Raw genomic sequence first — 19,052 nt, 5'->3', positions numbered from 1 at the left:
CTGGATTATTACCCATCATGGATTAAAGTGTAATCAGCATTTTACTTTTGTAGCTCTTGCTAGTTGGTATAATCCACATCAGAGCATGTTTAATAAGGGAATGATAACATATGTATGTAAAGTCCTTATCTGTAAAGTAAATAGTTACAGTTGTCAGATAAATGTAGTAGAGTGGAAGATACAGTCATTTACTCTGAAATGTAGCCTAAGTATAACACTAGCATAATATTTGTACATCCAATCAGTGATCTGCATTTGTTATTTAATCTGCAGATTAAGATTGTAAACAAAAAATATATAATCAGTTTATAGAATATTCATTATTGTATTTCTAACTACCAAAGAATATATAAAAGGATAACATAAAATAACCAAGGACCACCATTCCCAATGCAGAGATTCTCCAACATTTTGTTTGTTTCTTCTTAGTTTTCATCTTTATTCATTTGACCAGGACCAGGCGTCAATAATATGCCTGGGCCACTAAGAGGAGCTACAACACTGTGTAAGGGGTTGTTCAGCACTGACCGCACAAGAGCAAGGTTGGAGATTACCCAATAGTTACGTTCACATTCTGAAACTGAGAAAACAGTATATAACATATTAATGGTTCAGTTTATTCATTCTTAAAATTGTGAAAATCTTAGCATTCCCATCATAATCATCCTGTGCTTATAGTACATAAAAAAATCATTAACACACTTGGCTTAAATTAACAAAACTATATTCCACATAAGAGCTTATTTTTTCTTAAAAGTGTCTGTAAAAGAACAATTCAAACCTTAGTCCAGCATTCAGACTGCCAACCCACACCTTGCTTATCCACCATTGTGTAATCTATTTTAAATGTGACACAGTTGCTCAGCAGAAAACATTTGCGACATCTCAACATGTGATGACTTGTAGTATCTTAAATACATTATAGTACACTTTTTTCTTTTTGTAACATTAAAAGGACCCATGAATTTGTCTTAAGCCTTTTCCCTTCCCTATCAAAAGTTTATATTACCATCTATGGATATTCACGTCACCAGGGAGGATTTTAACTGAATTCCACCTGTTGTAGAATATTTTCTGACAAGCGCACTCTTTACATTATATAATTATACAAACATGTTTTGTGATGTAGGAATGTGAGACCTTGTCATCAGACCGAGCTGCTTCATCACCCATGGCTGTTTCCAATTAGCCTCTTGAGGAACAGTAAAATCGCATTGCTCCCTCTGGCTCCATGTCTAAAAATAGCGGTCCCAAAACGTCTGGTTATAACACTACCCCGGGATTCCTTATGAATGAATGAGGGGTCAAAAGTGTCATGGATCCAGCCAATGGTAGTGCTTCCTGTTTAATTTGGAATACTTTAAATCCTCAGAGAGGTGTGGGTAGCAGAAGGAATGAGCGTCCGAGAGAGGCCCACACGTCTGAGTCCTTTGTGAGGGGAGATTAAAGTGGAGGGTTTTTGTGTTAACTTTATAAACTGATTGAGGTTACATTACGCTAAGAAGTATTTAGGTTTTCTAAGAATTTACAACACTGTGGGGAAATTGTTCTGTTGGTGACTATCAAAAGATGATGGTGATGATATGTGCAGGTTGTCTCATTCATTCTCCAGCAGCGTGCTCAAACTTGCTGTGATGGTGGGAGAGGGAATGGTGGGGAAGACATCTCTGGTAATATGACTCACACTCTTAGGCTTCCTTTATTCCCCTGGGGCAAAAGAACCACTGTCTGTGCAAAACTCCAGCACTCTGGCCTTAAACTGACAAACTCATAACATCCTATTAATACAGTAATGAGCACTGTCTCCTCACTTACATGTAATCCACTGTGAGGTTCAAGTGTGACCACCGTGACCTCTTTACTCATTGGTGCATGAGGGTATGTTGGGAATTGAAGACAAAACTGTGAATCATATCAGTGATACAATCTGTTCACAGTTGTGTGTCAGCCTCCTGGGCTGTGCTTGGTTTCATGTGAGAGGTGTGTTCACATATTCACCCTGGAATGACCCAACAAGCCATGATCATGAGTTATAGTGAATAATCTTTGGTCCCACACACTATACTGTTTATGACACAACATAAGAATAAGTTGAGAGGTGAAGTAGTCCAGTGTCTATGTGTGAAGTGATGAGGACATAATCCTCAAAGCTATAACATATAAAAAACTACAATGGAACTCAGAGTAGACCCCTCTGTCAAGGGCCTTATCCTGGAAGTCCCCACATCTGCCTCTTTTTTTTGGCCAAATTTTTACCATACAGATTTTTACCATACAACATTTTAGATTTTTGTCTAAAAAAAGTCCCTTTTAGTAAATCAAGCCACAACAATTTGCACACACTCATAGATATCAGCCATCTAAATATGTCTGCTTTTTTCATCTAAGTCCGTGAATATTTCCTTGGGAAGTTGCTAAAAAAAACACAATGTTAAAGGATGGATCCATGCCAGAATTTAATAGGTTTTTTTCTTGGCCCGTGTCCCATGCTTTCAACAAACATTGTCAAAATCCAGGCTGTAGTTTTTCTAAGATGCTGCAGTTCGAATATTTCACACTCCTGTCTCTACTCAGTCCTCTTCCCTAATTTGAACAAGAGTGAGATTTAGTGTCCTGAACCCAATAGTACAACAATATTGTACGCTAATTACAGTTAGAAGATGAAATACCAAACAACTATTATTGTGCTGGAATTGTGTGGGAAATGTCTGTGGTGAAAAAGTTGAACGCAGAGTTCCTGGAGACGGATTGTCTCATTCAGGAATGAATGTTGAAATGAATCATGAAATGTGTGATAAGTCACAGCAACCTGTACCACCCAGTAACAGGCGGGTTATCATCAGAGACTTATCAGCTCCTGGATGTGGACAGAGGGACAGGCAGGCTGGAGGAGATGCTTGATTCATGCAGCCAAAACAACTGGAAGCTTGAAGCTGAAAAAGATGTAGAGAAGAGATTAGATTTGAGGAGACTCAACTCCTCTCTGCCACCCATTTACACTGTAGAATATATACGTTATATTATATATATATATATATATATATATATATATATATATAAATACATGTTTTTGATACTCATGTGTGATACATAAATCCTTTGAAGAGGTTTAACTCTTGATAAACATACAACCAGGCGTACGATTGTCTCCTTTGCTGTTATTTACTAACTAAAGTTTAAACTTTAGCTGAAAAGCCAGGGGATTAACAAAACTACTACAATTCCTCTTGCCAGGGATAAAAATATCTGCATCCATGTAATGTTGATGAGATTTTATTCTGCAAACCACAAATGTCAACCTCATGTTGGTTCTAGAGGAAAATTAAAGGGATCAGCAAAATCATCGTGATACATTGCCTGGGAGCCATGAATGTCTGTTCCAAATTTATAGACAATCCATGCAACAGTTGAAATATTACAGTGTTAACCAAGAAATGTCAACATCATGGTGGTCATGGAAACGTCAGAGGCTTCATTCTCTTGGGACCATGAATGTCTGCGACAAATGGAAACAGACCCCACGTGTTGGACGGACCAAACAACCAACACATTTTCCCACAAACAATACTTAAAAACCCCCGACTGTTGTGGTCCCCTAACATCCAAAACTGGGCTTCATGTGGAAGTAGGTCAGTTAAAAAGTTTGATTTGCCTCAGGAAGAGAAATCGTACTTTGGTTTATCTCCGTTACATCAGGCTCAATGTAGCCACTCAGCACAGGAGACAGGACATCAAGGCTCTGAGTGTCACGTAGCCCAGAGAAAGAGATGCCATTTGCCCTCCATGTGTGTTACAGATTTACACTTGAGAAGGAATCCAAATTGTGACACTTGTTTACCAGAATCAACATGCAGCTCAAGCCCCACTCGAAATTATGGGTCATTTTATTTCAGCATTTTTCTGCGAGTTCAAACAATGTGTTTTGCATGTGTGGAAATATATTAGAGGTATAATTAAAAACTTGCCCCCCAGCTTTAAATTATATAATTCTGGAGAGGATTCTATGTACGTGACATATTTTCTCATTTTTGATTCTTACACAATGAGTCTGTACATGTACAATATATTCACGCACATTCACACAATGTACGTAAACCATTGTGTTTAAAACAGCTTCATTAACCTGTGCTCTTGTTTCCTGAAGTGTATATTTAAGTCTTTCTTCTGTGTTTATTCATCTCTCAATAATTTACTTAAATCAGTTTACTTTCACATGAACATAACAAGTTGATTTATAGATGCTAGTGTAACCTCTCACAACCCCCTCTCTGCTTTTTGTTGCTGGTTTTACTCGAACAAACTCTCCCAAAAAATCCCTCATATACTGTATGTAACTTGACAATAAACAGATGCTCAACTTAAATGTAAATGAATGCATTCATTCTGAGAAAAAAGCCTCCGGGATTTTTTTGTTTGTGTAATCATTTGAGTTACCAAGCTAGAAAACAAGGAGGCTCCTGCGCTGGTACTTTTCCTCTCATCTGTGTTCAATGCGGGCACTTAGAATAAGAAAGAACTTGCCTGCTTTGCCAGCTTTACCCCATAAAAGGATGGGGAAAATAGAAAGCCTTTTATCATTCCCCTCCAGCTTGTTGCTATGGTGGCTACATGAAGGGGGGGATGGGGGTTGTCTATAATAAATACACATTTGTGCATTCTTCACCCCCCATCCTCAAAGGGGGACACATAAACACACAATAAAGTGTCCTTATGTCCCGCTCATTCCACAGGGGACACCTGTGGAGAGAAGTTTTAGCCCTCAAAGTTATGAATAACACACAACTGCACCTACAGATTACACAAACACATACTGCAACAAGCACAAGCCTGCCTCCTGCTGATGCTGCTTCTGCTCATCATACTGACATGCTGAAGACAGGCACATGATTACCCCCCCCACACACACACACATACCCCTATATCGCTCCCAAATCCCAGAAACACATTGTCGCAAAAATCTAACACACAAAGAAATATAAAAGCTCAGCAATGGCTGGTTCAGGGGCCCTGTTGAACAGAGAAGGAGGTGAGGAGTGAAAAAAGACAGAGCATGAAAGAGTAAAAGAGGGGAGGGAGAGGCACTGAGCGGAGAAAATGAGGGGGTGTCGAGGAGGAGGAGAGAGAGAGAGAGACTCTTAGGGAACAAACTTAAGACGGTGAGAACTGAGTGAGTGAGCACACGGTGTCAGCACACAGACTGGGAACGAGGAAAAGACTCTAGCGATCCATCAGCATCAAACAGGTACAGAAAACCACTTTTCCTCTTTTCTTCTACTTTGTTTTACATTAATTTCATAACTATAGTGATCCGTGTGCTGATGCAAACCAGATGAATGATCACGTGGTTATTGTTAGAGATTTAGTCATCAGTGTTAGCATTTGAAGGCATAAGAGCATATCTTCTTTGGAGTTGTTTTCAAATGTAAGTGTCACTGAAATACATTCATTTTTTTGTTATGATTCAGTTCTGGGTTCCCACAGAACTCCACTGGCTTCCTGCCTGAAGAAAATGGAAGCTCTGATGGGGTCACCACAATAGATGTATTTTATTTCTTCCAGCACTCAGTATTTATTTATCTAAAGCTGTTTACAGGATGGAAAGCAGAACATTGCAAACGTCTGATTATACACAAAGATTTATCCTGGCCGTAAACTAAAGTGAAATCCATCAGTTTGAATGTGGCCAAATAACTTTTTTCTCAACAAACTTGGTGTTTTTCTTTTCGTTGACATATCCTCAATGGAAAAATTGAACTTGTATTACCGCAGATCATTGATACCTTCCTCATACCTTGTGTATTATAACGAAGCCCTTTTTTTTTTTTCTGTGCTTTGACGTATAGTTACCACAACCACATTAACCTCTCCTTGATTTCAGTTTCTTTATTACATTTCATTAAATTCTATAACCAGTCTTGATTTTTATATAGGCCATAAGGTAAAATGAGAAATCTATGAGTTTTTATTTTTTTCATAGACTGAATGGGTAAACACGCCATTACAGTAACTGATTTATTTATGGTTGTATTATTTTTGTGGAAGTTATTCTCATCATCATTTGTCATTTGTCTCCATAGAGATGACTCCACTGATCAGGAACCTTCTTTTTTTTCTGATTGCCTCACCACTCCTTCACTCCCACCTGTTCACTCATGCTGCTTCCACTTCCCCCCCCATCACACGCCATCGCATCATATTCATGACCGGCTCGGACGATGACTATATCGATGATTACAATGACGACAACAATAGCTCTCTTCCTGAAGTGCCGTCCTCAAAGAGGATTCCCATTCTCCGCGGGCAACCCCAGCTCTGCAAGATCAATCCCTGCCTGGAGGATCAGGAACCCTGCCCCCAACTTTCAGTGAAGACCGGGTGCCTCTGTCCTGGGATCAGTGGGGCAGATGAGCCTCCTCACTCCCCAGTCATCCAGGCATTGCTGCCAGTCAGTAAAGGAGATAACAGGGGGAAGGTAGAGGTGCAGTGGTGCGCTCCATCTTCTGTGGTGTCTGGTTACAGAGTGGTCATTGAGGGAAGTGAAGGTGATGCTTTGGAGTATGGAGATGCTCTACGACGAGGGTTGGTGGGATCCTTGGAACCTGGGACCAAGGTTTGTGTGGAGGCGACGAACAGCGCAGGACACAGCAGCCCCTCAGAGTTCTCCTGTGCACGGTATGACCCTCCTAAAACCGCTGAACATAACCTGCTGGTCTGGATCATAGGTGGAGGAGTCGCCCTGCTGCTACTTATCACCATAACAGCTGTGATCCTATGGAAATATAAAATATGTCAAAAGAGGAAAAGAGACTCCACTGATGGTCTAGGGAACCCTTCTTACAGCACAGAGGGAACTCTGTAATCCAGAAAGTGCAGTACGGACAATCCATCCCAACTACAAGAGATAGAGGTGATGTGATTATGAAAAAAGTAAATCATCTCGGGATGGTTGTATGATTCATTCCAGAGTCACAAAATTGTTTTACGCTCCTGTTTCAGGGGTGGATACGTGATCATTCTGAAAGAAAGAGCTGTGGCATAACAGGCACAGGATAACAGGCACAATAACAAATAACAACAGTTTATTGAGTTATTTTGGGATAATAACTGCAGGGTCATTTGCTGGCAAATTAACCTCTGTAGATTTGTTGTAGTAAATTTAATTGTAAATATTTTTAGGCCATAGCTTATGATTAAAATGTTTGTAATTAACTAAATCTTATTTTAATAAAAAAAAAACAGTTTGAAATGTCTTGATTGAATTTTTGCTTCAAAAGGTTTTGCACTGGCCTACATTTCATAACATACAAATTGGTTTGGTGATTGTAATGATAATGTAAGTTGAGTTGTCATCATTAGGAAACACCAAGTCACCAGAACAGCTTTAATGCGCTTTGGCATTGGATGGCCAACTGTAAACTACAGATTGTGTAAGTCTCTAAACAGAGAGATGGGACATGATTTTTCCAAATATAGATAACAACTTTTGTGTATTGATGCTTTTGGTGGAACTGTCTAATTCAACAGTCTAATTTTGGTCCTTGTCCAATTCTGCGATCTTTATTTTCCTATCATTTATTCTAGATTTAAATTTGTTACCCATCCATTTTCATCAGTGGAAAGCATAACATCCACTCAAGCACTCAATGAACGTCATTCATTTTTCAACTTTACAAATTTAATTATAACCAATAACACAAATGACCAACTGTGAAATACAGAGGGGCTTCTTATTGATGTACTCAGCAGAATGTTACATAATATTAGATTGCATATCATTTAGCTGACACTTTTATCGATTTAGCAACTTACAATAAGTGAATTCAACCCCGAGGGTACAAACCCAGAACAGCAAGATTCAGTAAGCAAGTACAATTAGCTTAAAAAAAGCCAAACTACAAGTGCTATATGTTAGTGCAATATATACATTAAGTGCAACTAAACTTTTTTAAATATAAACACCATGCAACATAAACATTATGCTGTCAAAAAATTATCCATTCATATATTGTGTATATTAACCCAAGTCTACAAGGAGTTACTGGCCTCAATTCAGATATTTTTATTACTATTATTTTTTGATTTCACTTTGTGTGTCTTAAAGTGATTTATGAAAAGTATTCATATGGTATCATACCATTATTTTTGAAGGAAAACTGAAACCTCTTTACAGTACAATACTGAATACATAATAATATTACACTGAAATCTTTAATTCACTATCCTGAGTACTTTTACTTCTGATACTTTTGGACACCTTTGAATGCAGCGCTTTGCTGCTTTTACTTCGGTGAAGCCTCTTCCTCCTCCTCCTCTATCCAGGTATCTACCCTACTTTTATTTTGAAAGTCCTAAAAACTATAAACAGCAGAAAGTTTGTGTAATTGGTCAAGAACTGGATTCATTCACTGTAAGTCCCGCCTTTTCCGGTGTCTCAACCAATGATGAGCCACCGAACAATGTGAGGAAGTAGGTGCCGACACATTGACGGCAGCGGGATGGCGAACACAGGTGAGTCTGCTCTTCTCTCTCTGACAGAAATAAACTTAACTTACTTATTTAACAATGACCGTAAATATTAAAACACTAGGTTTATAAAACTTAGTGAGTTTCCGTCAAGCAGCCTGGTTATGTGACGTATGTTTAGATAACAGTGACACAACAGGTTGCATTAATTGTATATTTACGTTGTCAGGTCGTTTTAACTGTGGGTCTATTTGTATTATAAGTATTTCATGCGCTGATGAGATAAATAAAAAAATAAGAAGTCGTCTCTGTGCAGGTTGTGTCTCTTGTTTGTTATTTGTACAGATGTCTGATTCAGAATGACTCAGCAGACCAGATGTTACGTGCATCTTCAGGCAACTCTTGTCATGTTCACATTCACCAAAGCAACCAACAACAACAAACCACCTCATGAGAGAGCTGTACCTACACACACACACACACACACACACACACACACACACAAACACACACAAACTACTACATATTCCGATACCTGCAGTTGTAGGCAAAATGTTCCTCCAAATATGAAGACTTTTTAACTTTAATATAAAATAAACAATTGTGGGATGTTTGGTCACATCACTCCCACTTATCGTGTGGGAGGAAATATAATTCCTCTGGGTTGTGTGGAAACTATCTGAGCTCATATTCAGGGAAGAATGGATTCCACTCATTATCAGCAAATCCTGATTGAAAACAGAGACAGAAATGTAGGTGGTTTCTGCAACAGGACTAACTATGAGCAAAGGAAGATGTCAAAATCCACCATGAACTACAGTCCCCTGATATGAATATTTGTCTGTGAGTGAATCCTAAACACACTGAGTGTAAGAATAGTGTAAACAATACACTAATAAATTGTGTTTTAATATATATATATATATATATATATATATATGCAAATAAAGAGTATTTAATATGGATCAGTCACTTTTTGGCTGCTAATTATCAGGTTGTTTGCTTGTTACCTGTGTAAGGAAGCCACACAGCAGGTATCATGTTACAGTTACATATGACCTATGACAGGAAAATGAGGGTCAGTATTAAAATCTTGTGTCAGGCTGTTTCATCACTTGATGTCTAATCTGTGTTTAAAGAATAAATGATGCAGTTTTAGGGGGTTTTCAGGCCGGAGGCTTCTCACATGCTACAACGTCTTTAATGTATTCACTCTGTTATTTTCAGTCAACAAGGAGGTCTCCTATGAGGATCTGAAAGCTCTTCTAGAAAAGAGCCAGAATCTCTTCCTGGTTGACGTTCGCTCCCAAGGTGAAGTGGATAAAGGGCGAATTCCAGGATCTGTTCACATCCCAGGTGAGATTCTTTTATTTTCATTTATAGGGAGAGAAATCGATGATATCAACCATATATCTCATCCTTATTACTGAATTTCATTTATTTCCCCTCACGGTTCCCACTAATCATCCACAACCAGACTTTAGCTTCTGGGTGTGTTGATGTGTCTACTTGAAATACCAGTGTGTCGTTTTGGATAATCATCATTCCACTGTAGTCTGGTTCTTCAGGTTACAAATATCTTTCCATTGATCTAAATGTTTTATGTAATCTCAAAGTTTTTTTTTCTATCCCTCCCTTCATTCATTCAGTGGATACAGTCGAAGCTGCGTTTGCAATGCAACCAGAAGAATTCAAGTCCAAGTATGGAGTGACCAAGCCACCGATGGACGCCCCTGAGCTGGTGTTTCACTGCCAAATTGGCAAGCGAGGTGGAATAGCCACGAGCAAGGCCCAAGAGCTAGGATACATGAAGTAAATAAATAAATAAATGTTTACTATAAATAATACACACAAGCACACACGTCTTGCTTTTAATGACCATGAGTATTTGAAGTTGTTATGTAATGATGACTACTCTTGCTTGCCTTGTGTTTCAGTGCTCGTAATTATGCTGGAGGATTCAGGGAGTGGTCTGAGAGAGAAGGGAAGTGACTCATGTTGAAGGAATGCTTCATATGTATTTATAAAAAGTAGCAATTGTGAAAGCTTAAGAGAAAAAATTGAGAAATATTTTATTTGCTACCTTTTGACACTGTTTTGTTTTCATATTTAAAATGTATGAATTAATTCAAATAAAATTGATCATGCTATTTGGTAATGTTTACATTTATTTGTGTGGCTCAGTCTTGAAAGCTCTGCTAAACTTGAAAGACACTTCCTGCACAGTATAAAGATGCACACAGTGGTCGCATAAAATTGATAACAAACATAAAGGCCTCATAAAAAGTTAGTGAGTTTCAGTTCAGTCACGTCCCTAAATGGTCATAAATGGTTATAAAAAAACTGTAGTTCTTGTACAATAATAACTCATCCTGTGGACACTTTAAGTGGAGGCTGGTGTGTACCATAATAGAAGTCTTTGATTTTGACAAATACTGCATATTAATGAATACATTCAAAAGTCCATATATCTGCTTATGTTTATGTACTGATTATGTAATAATGTTACTGAAAGTACATTTTCATCACAATATAAATATTAAATATAAAATGACTTTTTTAAATCCAAAATCTGTAAACCGATTGATTAATTACAGGACTTTTATCTTAACTATATCCCACGCAAGTTTTGACCTGATGAACATACAATTCTGGGCTGCAAAAAGTTTATATATATATATATATATATATATATATTAGTATTATTCACCATGTTCCAGAAAATATCACTGAGCCATTGAGTCAATTCATTAATTATTTTTATTTTAATGCTAAGAAACATTACAGAGTTTGAGCGGGTTTATTGGGGATTCATGACCCAGCTTTAAAAAATCCTGCTTAATTACAGAAATCCAGTTGAGGTCACTTCTTTTTGATTTATAGATCACCAATTTAAAATTCTCACACTTCAGTGCTGGAATGTTACAATAGTACATTTACTCAACTATTGAACTTGAGTGCAATTTTGAATTACTTGGACTTGAGGTTAAGAATAGTTTACCAACAGAAAACTAACTGGAAGCTATATAGATAAGTTCTTAGGTCATTGTTCATGTAAAAGCACTCAACATTTCACGGTATTGATCCAGATTACTAAATGTGTGACTTTTCATTTCCAGGCCCTTAATTATCAGTAATGATAAAGGCAAGTAATCAACAAATCAAATTGCCATTAGCTTTAGCATAAAGATAATAAAATATAGTATTTTTATTGATACATACAAAACATGTATTTATTTACGTAATATTTATGATATAAAATAAATAATAATAATGCTCCAAACAAACTTCAACATTAAAATACAGTTTTTACCTGAAGGTACCAGTGATATAAACCTCACAGTAGTCATTTCCTACAGAATAGTTAACAGTACATTTACCTCTGATGATTAAAGTACATGTGTCTGATTATACTGCAGTCACTCTACCACAGTGATGCTGTGTCAGTAGTTTACTAACATGTGGAGAGAGATACAGCAGGTAATGGCTTGAGTCTTTCCATTTGATTCTTTTAGCTGGAAACGTTGTTGTTTAACAGATTGTTTGTACTTGACAGGTTGTAGTTTGTAATGAATTCACAGGTTGTAGTTTGTAAAATACAGACTGTTCCCTTGACGCTAACTAGCATGTGTAGCATTAGCCTGCTGAGCTAGGTGTCGTGATGACTGCAGGTGTTGAGGCTGGTGAAGCTCATGGGGAAGCAGAGGCGACAGCGTGCTGTGAAGACAACAGGGGGACTTGTTGTTCTTCTGTGGACTGAAACCAAAACTGCTGCTCAAAGTTTAAACTGCACAGGTGAGCGTGAACCATTCAACCCACATCATGAGCCGTCCCATCAGTGTGAACTAACCTGGGGTTTACACTGGGGGTCCATGTTGTCTATCAAATGTGAGGTTGATCTTAAACTGTGCATTCCCTTATCGCCGGTTTAAATAGTAGAAAGAGGCTCTGTTACATTGAGTTACCTCAAGCAAGCACATTTATATTATTACCAATCTGTGAATATGCCTTACTGACAAAACGACAGTAGCTTTGAGTGGATTGTAGTTTAAAGGGACAGTTCTACCCAAAATGAAAATTCACTCATTATCTACCACTATGCAGATGGAGGGTTGGGCGAAGTGTTCGAGTCCACAAAACACTTTTGGAGTTTCAGGGGTAAACAGTGTTACAGCCAAATCCAATTCAATTGAAGTAAATAGTGACCGATCATTTAAACATAAAAAAACATAAAATGCCTCCATGCTGCTTATGTGGTTTTATCCAAGTGTCCGTAAACCCCGACATTCAGATTTGACACGAAACGACATCATTTACATCATGTTTTTAGCCAAAATGTCCCCTGATATTCTCCTCTGGTGCCGTGTGTTTGTGCATGGATCACAGCGGACATTTGAACTATCCCTTTAGGGAGGTAATTATAAAAGAATCCCAGCAAAAAACAAGGTGTTGTAACAGTATTCCTTTTTTTGTGCAGTTGCAGCTGCTGGTCCTTGGTGCACTGGGATTAAAATGAAAGCATTCCAATCTGGTATGTACCCAAACCTAACAGAGCATGACATCTGAACAACATCTGTGTTCTACGTAACCTTGGTTTGCCTCCTGAGTTCTCACAGATTTGAAGGCGAGCATGTTTCCCTGCACGTGGCCGTGTCCTGAGCCAGACCCTGAGGAGCTGTCTGTCTTCACTGAACTGTATGGTTCCCTCAGATTACTCCTGTCCTTTCAGGTACAAACAACAATCATCCTCCTAGCAACCTATTGTCCTGAATGATAATTACTGATCATTGAACATTTAAGCACAGCTTATTGAGGATTGTTCAGTGATGCAGTATCTGTACAAGGACACATTACTGCTCTTTATAATTGGACCAGAATGGCACATATGGCAATAAGTGGAGCCTCAGGACTCAAACTGAGCCAACATTTTTTTTAATTTGTGTGTATTTCTTGTGTATTTCCTTTCAAATCTCATAAGTGACAGTAACGTGTCTTTCTCTGTTTACCTCTGTTCACCGTACAGATGAAAGATAGGAGACTTTTAGGTCCTGAGTGGAAAACTCACATAGAGACATTCCTACACACATTCAGCTTGGCTAATGCAGGGGTATGAGAGGATCCGTTTCCCTATCCATAGTTATATGCAAATCTGGTTCGCAAAAACTTTACTCTTTATATTTTTCACAGATTAAAATCCACCTCAAATACAAATTCATCCACCAGACCCTCCAACCAGAATTCAGGTACGACTGCTAGAGAGCAGAAAACTAATTAAAGATTTCTTGTTTGGTAATTGTTGAGAATCTGCCTTTTGTTAAATGATCTCAAAATTGACCATTTCTATTTCTATTATTGTTTCTTTATATTATGTATTTATTTGACAGGGACATCAATCAATTAAAATTGACTAAATAGTGTAAATATTATATATTATATAATTATAAATATCTATGGATAATTCATGTGCATTATTATGCTTTCTATCCAAACTAACGGTACAACTAACACTTAAAAAAACTTAAAACACTACTGCAGATAAAACAAATATGCTTGTAAACAAAATCACAAATTACATTTATGTGAAAATGTGCATTACATGGTAATTAACAACCTAATGCTTAGTTATTTTATGAAGTAATTAAGAATTTTATATTAAAATAAATTCATTCACAAAGACTCTTGCAGTAGGTCCGATTTTTAAAGTGTGTTGAAACATTTTTGGCTTTAACAGTAAAAACATAATTACTACAACAAATATAAAATCTCACTACTCCAGTTAATCCCTCATGGGTGTAATTCAGCAGCTCATTGTTTTAAATGGTGGATGGAAATACCAGCCTCTGTTTTATCAATCACTAACATTGTGTTCATATTCTTGCAGAGTGAAAATCAAAAGTAGAGTTGCACAGAAAGGAGAGAGGCCATTGAGTTTGGATGTCACCTGTAACACACAGTAATGTTGTTTTAACATTATTTATTATGCTATTTTTCTTTTAGGGGGCAATGTGTAGTGAAAACTAGTTTTATCATCATATTCCATATTCATATCATAGAGGAAATAGTGCTTTATTTACTTTTGTCGGCAGAAAAGTAATTTTCTCTTCTTGGGTTCAAAGGCCTCCAGAGTATGTTAAGAAAGGATGCTGGTGTCAGGGAGGACACCCTGTCCTGGGAGACAGGTTGCTGCTCAGTATCCCACCACGAGCCATGGATCAAGGCCTGTATGGGGAGCTCAGTCTCCAGCCTGTCACACTCCTTAGCCCCTGTGTGCTGCAGTACCCAAATCTGGCCACCCAGCTCACTCACATACAAATATCCTTTGCTGATGTTATTATTATTCTGGATGTGATGATAAATGCACTGTTTTATTTCAGGCTTTTACAATCTTATTGACCTCTCAACACACTCTACAGTAAAATTTTCATTCACACACACATTCATACAGCGTATCATTACGAAGTGCTTTTTCTATGACACCATTCACACACTGTGAGCCTAGCTGTCAGGGGCTATTTGCGGTTCAGTCTCTTGCCAAGGGACACTCTGGAAAGCCAACTGGAGGCGCCAGTGATTAAAGCACTGACCCTCCTTTGTGGACAGCCCTCTTTTCCTCCTGGGCTAGTAACTATCATTGGGCGGCGTCAGGAGCAGTGTGTAGTTTTGTGGTCTCTGGATTGTGTCTGTGACTTTATAACAGTGTGACCTCCAGGGTGCACTGGAAGCGTTTGCAGGGATGATGGCCAGCACTTCCAAGTTCCAGGCTATGTTACTCAAACACTGGATCTTTTTCACGAGTGACAACCGTCAACCCTCCTCACACAGGGTCATTTAAGCTTTGGGAATTAAACAAAAGACTGAAATCACTATACTAACAATGATAAGAGTTTCCTTTTCAGGGTGTCTGCTCTCACCAGTAGAAATTGAGAAGGGTGAGAAGCTCAGAGTTAAATCACTGCTCATCCGTGTTTACTCTGTGGAGGTTGTTTGGGCATCTGGTTATAGTTAGTCTTCCTTGACTTCACATGTGTGTATGTTTTGGTTTACAGCCCCAGTAATGTTCCTGTTACAGGCCCCTCAAGTTTCTTCCAAAACCTCCCTGCTCATCTGGGCTGTGAAGAACTGAGTGTGCACGGCCTCCACTGCTCCTCCTACAAAGGTACTGTATATAACAACCACTTATGGTACAAACACACCAGGACAGGAAACATTTTAGTGTTTTCCCCCCCAGGATTGTTTCCTGCACAAAGTATAAAAGTGACATACTTCTCTCAGTCTGAGTGGAAGAGTAAGTTCCACCACCTGTTATTGTTTAGAGAGTGTGTGTACAGCCCTGGCCTGGAGCTGGTTATAAAAATGTTAATGAATGAAAGAGCCCATAATTTGAATCAGAGAAATAAAGGTGGTGGAAGAAGAACAAAGAAAACACACAGAACAGAATAACAAATTAGTTTGAAGAGACAGCACTCATGAATGGCCTATTTCCATTTCTTGACAACAGCGTAACTCATCACGGAAATGATGATCGTCTCCTGTGATTTATGTTCTGGAGAAAAAAAAACTTCACCAGTGGTTTACAATAGTTGCAAACAGAGTGTTGTGTGTTGTTGCACACTGTGACATTGCACAGAAGAGAAGTGTAGTGTGGAATCTGGGGTGAAGAAAGAGTAACCATGATTTGGATGATGATGATTTCGACACTGGAGACTCTGGTTCTCATCCTGCTTCATACCAGAAATCAGTATTTGAGTTTGTCATACTTTAATTGGATCAGAATCATTGAGTGGATTTGGATCTCAAAACTAAAACTATATTATAATTATGAACTGGTTACAATACCATCTTAGTTAAATCAAAACACTGAACAGTTTTTGGCTCATTTGCTGGCTAAAGCGCTGCATGAATTCTGCTTAATGCAAACATCAGCATGAACACATCGCTACGATGCTTGTGTTTTAGCAGTTATAATGTTACTGTGTTCACCATCTTATTAGCCTGCTTACATCTGCTCAGGGGAGCATGAACGCTTGTGCCAAAGTAAAATCATGATGAAACTAAAAACTCACCAACATCTCGCAAACTGCAAACTGCAATATGTATTTTACTCCCTCGTAGATGACGCAGTGAATCAGAAACCACAGCTCGACATGGGATACACATAGCTCATACATTCACAATAAAAAAATTCCCATAATGCACTCTGCCCCAGTGTCTGGCTGTCAGATAGAAGATCACAAACACTTACATTAATGGAGGTAAGTTTACTGTGGCATTAAGCTATTCAAACTAGACCTATTAAACCAAATGGTAGAAACGATTATCTGCCCAACCCATGGGTGTGTCTCCCATTTGTTTGATTGCAACAGTGTTTTCCACCAGTGTGGGCTTGCAATGATTTTGCATTTTAGAAAAGTTTCCCTCTATTAAATGTCCAGTGTGTAAGATTTAGGTGAAAGGGAACTATTGGCAGAAATTTAATGTAGAATAATCCTCATGATGTTTTCACTAGTTCATTTCATCTAAATTGTATCAATTGTAGTTTTCTTTACCCCAGAAAAGGTCTTTTATATTGAAATACTTTATATTTAGATGGAGGAGACCCTCTCTATGGAGGCCCCCATGTATTTTTACATTAGTCCAGACTGAACAAACTAAACACTTTTTGAGTTTTTATGACAATTGAAGTCTACCACAGGTTCTCTGTCATGTTTGTTAGGAGAGGGTGAGGTGAGGGGTGTTCAGCTGCAACATGAAATTTCAACACTAGATATCACAAAATTGTACACACTGTACCTTTAACTCCTTGATTTAAAAGAAAAAAATGTTCATCATCCTCTGCAGATCTTGTGCTCAATGGTGGCACTGTGTATGAAGTAGAGCAAGAAAACCAGGAGGAAGAATCAAGTCTTCCCACAATGCAGCAGGGACTCCTGCTTTTCCTCTTCCTGCAGCACAGCGACCCCTTCACCTCGCAGCTCTCTGATGTCATGGGTGAGAGAAAGTCTGTCATGCAGAGTCACAAAACACTACAGGCAGCCCCCTTCATTTATTCTTCAATAGCTACAATACAAGAGTAATTTGTTGATGCTCTTACAGCTACAGAGGCTCTGATAGAGCACCACCTGGAGGATATTCTGAGCAACAACAGACAGGCAGTCACAGCATCCCTGCAGACTGAGCTAAAGAAAACACTGAAAGCCCAACACCGCAGGAAAAGGGCAAGCGTGACACACACTCATACAAGTTGGATTTGGAGCGAATCTGACTAATCCATTAATCAATTCGTGAAGAAATACTGCCAACAATTTGCTTGTGCCACCTTCTCAAATCTCCGAAATATACGATGCCTTTCTTTGTTTTTATCACTAATGAATTTTAAATCTTTGGGTTTGGACTAATGGTCAGTCAAAAGAAGTAATAAGAAAATGTCCGGTTGGGACATCGTTGTGGTCATTTTTTCAATATAACTTGACCTTTTGTAGATCAAGTAAATAATGAGATCATGTATCTGAGCTCTAATAGCTTGTGTTTGAGTGATGTGTTCGATGTGACAGGACCAAGAGAAGCTGCGTTCAGCTGCCAAGGTGATTCTCACTTCGTCCATGAGTATCGTGAGCTGCAGCAGTAACATGGACTTCAGAAATGCCTGTCTGAACAGCATGAAGGTGTGAGAAAGAAATTAATTTTAAAATGAACATGCAGATATTTATAGTCAAATATTAAATAAAAGATCATTTGAAAAAACACAACACAAAGATCTTAACAGCTACACTGTAAATTGGCCTGTTACATAAAAAGATATCTTCATATTCATGTTGATGATGTGACAGAAGTCACAAATGCGTACATGATGTATGTTTGTCAGGTGCGTGACACCCATGAACTGTCGGCCTCCCTCTGTGAATCTCTGTGGAGGGTGACATCATGGAAATTCACCCCTAGAGGCTGGTGCTACTCTGCTCAGGTGAGTGGGATGTTTGTTCACAAATAACAACCAGTTCCTATAGCAGCACTTCATTAATGTCAGATGTCTGGTTTGGTACCTTTATCTCACAACATATCATTACTTCCACAGATGGAGGAAGAGGCAGAGAGTGATGGACCCACCAGGACAGAAATCTGAGACTTTCTGAGTTTGTCATTAAAGAGATGTGTTGAGTTTGAAGCCTCTGGAAGCAGTTAACGCTGGACTGAATATTCATGATGTTTTAAATGTGCTGGTGATAAAAAGACAGAAGAATTATTTAACCTTTTATTACAAGAAAAATACATTGATGTTGTTATGATACTTTGTGTGTTGCACACACATACAATGTATTTTAGTTCAAAAGATAGCCGTCCCAAAGGAGATCTATATTCAGGCTGCAACTAATTATTATTGATGCTATTATCATTTAATTCATTGTTTGGTTTGTCAAACATCAAGACAAAAATGGTAAATGCCTGTAACAATATCCTGCAACACCCAATGGCATCAATAAATTTATTTTTTAAAGGAAACTAAAGAATTTATTGTTTCTTTACTTTTTTCTTTTCTTTTTTTCGCCAGTCCAATAGGTGGCGGTAATGCAGCCTACCGTCATTAAACAACG

General features: G+C 38.3%; 3 protein-coding genes across 7 annotated transcripts; all 3 read left to right on the top strand.

Moving 5' to 3' along the window:
* The first annotated feature begins 5,081 nt into the window (after positions 1 to 5,081).
* LOC109624576 (LRRN4 C-terminal-like protein) lies at positions 5,082 to 7,249 on the top strand. Its single transcript, XM_020079359.2, has 2 exons — positions 5,082 to 5,242; positions 6,078 to 7,249. Exon 2 carries the CDS (start codon positions 6,080 to 6,082, stop codon positions 6,857 to 6,859), a length of 780 nt encoding a protein of 259 aa, XP_019934918.2. The 5' UTR covers positions 5,082 to 5,242; positions 6,078 to 6,079; the 3' UTR covers positions 6,860 to 7,249.
* Positions 7,250 to 8,294: 1,045 nt separating this feature from the next.
* Positions 8,295 to 10,613, top strand: tstd1 (thiosulfate sulfurtransferase like domain containing 1). Its single transcript, XM_020079404.2, has 4 exons — positions 8,295 to 8,508; positions 9,691 to 9,819; positions 10,113 to 10,275; positions 10,401 to 10,613. The coding sequence occupies exons 1-4, from the start codon at positions 8,496 to 8,498 to the stop codon at positions 10,453 to 10,455; spliced, it is 360 nt and encodes a 119-aa protein (XP_019934963.2). The 5' UTR covers positions 8,295 to 8,495; the 3' UTR covers positions 10,456 to 10,613.
* Positions 10,614 to 11,804: 1,191 nt separating this feature from the next.
* Positions 11,805 to 18,944, top strand: top6bl (TOP6B like initiator of meiotic double strand breaks). Of its 5 annotated transcripts, none has more exons than XM_020079046.2 (14): positions 11,805 to 11,943; positions 12,135 to 12,258; positions 12,941 to 12,994; positions 13,080 to 13,192; positions 13,487 to 13,570; positions 13,651 to 13,706; positions 14,345 to 14,416; positions 14,580 to 14,775; positions 15,496 to 15,619; positions 17,302 to 17,451; positions 17,557 to 17,678; positions 18,015 to 18,125; positions 18,326 to 18,424; positions 18,536 to 18,944. In XM_020079046.2, the coding sequence occupies exons 1-14, from the start codon at positions 11,923 to 11,925 to the stop codon at positions 18,581 to 18,583; spliced, it is 1,374 nt and encodes a 457-aa protein (XP_019934605.2). In that variant the 5' UTR covers positions 11,805 to 11,922; the 3' UTR covers positions 18,584 to 18,944. The 5 variants fall into 5 exon arrangements, with proteins under 5 accessions (XP_019934605.2, XP_069387469.1, XP_019934622.2 ...); XM_020079037.2 differs by having other exon boundaries at positions 11,806 to 11,943; positions 13,071 to 13,192; XM_069531368.1 differs by lacking the exon at positions 13,487 to 13,570.
* Positions 18,945 to 19,052: the final 108 nt, after the last annotated feature.

The sequence above is a fragment of the Paralichthys olivaceus genome, chromosome 9 (genome assembly GCF_024713975.1).
Source record: "Paralichthys olivaceus isolate ysfri-2021 chromosome 9, ASM2471397v2, whole genome shotgun sequence".
In the NCBI taxonomy this organism is placed as follows: domain Eukaryota; kingdom Metazoa; phylum Chordata; class Actinopteri; order Pleuronectiformes; family Paralichthyidae; genus Paralichthys; species Paralichthys olivaceus.
Note: the sequence above shows the minus strand (reverse complement) of the source record. Positions and strands in the feature narration are given on the sequence as shown.

Bases quoted from the DNA above. Each gene is read 5' to 3' on its own strand.
- tstd1 (XM_020079404.2), top strand. The intron at 9,820-10,112 runs GTGAGATTCTTT...TCATTCATTCAG, and splicing joins AGGATCTGTTCACATCCCAG to TGGATACAGTCGAAGCTGCG. The intron at 10,276-10,400 runs GTAAATAAATAA...CTTGTGTTTCAG, and splicing joins CAAGAGCTAGGATACATGAA to TGCTCGTAATTATGCTGGAG.
- LOC109624576 (XM_020079359.2), top strand. From the start codon at position 6,080: ATGACTCCACTGATCAGGAACCTTCTTTTTTTTCTGATTGCCTCACCA.
- top6bl (XM_020079037.2), top strand. From the start codon at position 11,923: ATGTGGAGAGAGATACAGCAG. The intron at 18,126-18,325 runs GTGTGAGAAAGA...TATGTTTGTCAG, and splicing joins CCTGTCTGAACAGCATGAAG to GTGCGTGACACCCATGAACT. The intron at 18,425-18,535 runs GTGAGTGGGATG...TTACTTCCACAG, and splicing joins GCTGGTGCTACTCTGCTCAG to ATGGAGGAAGAGGCAGAGAG.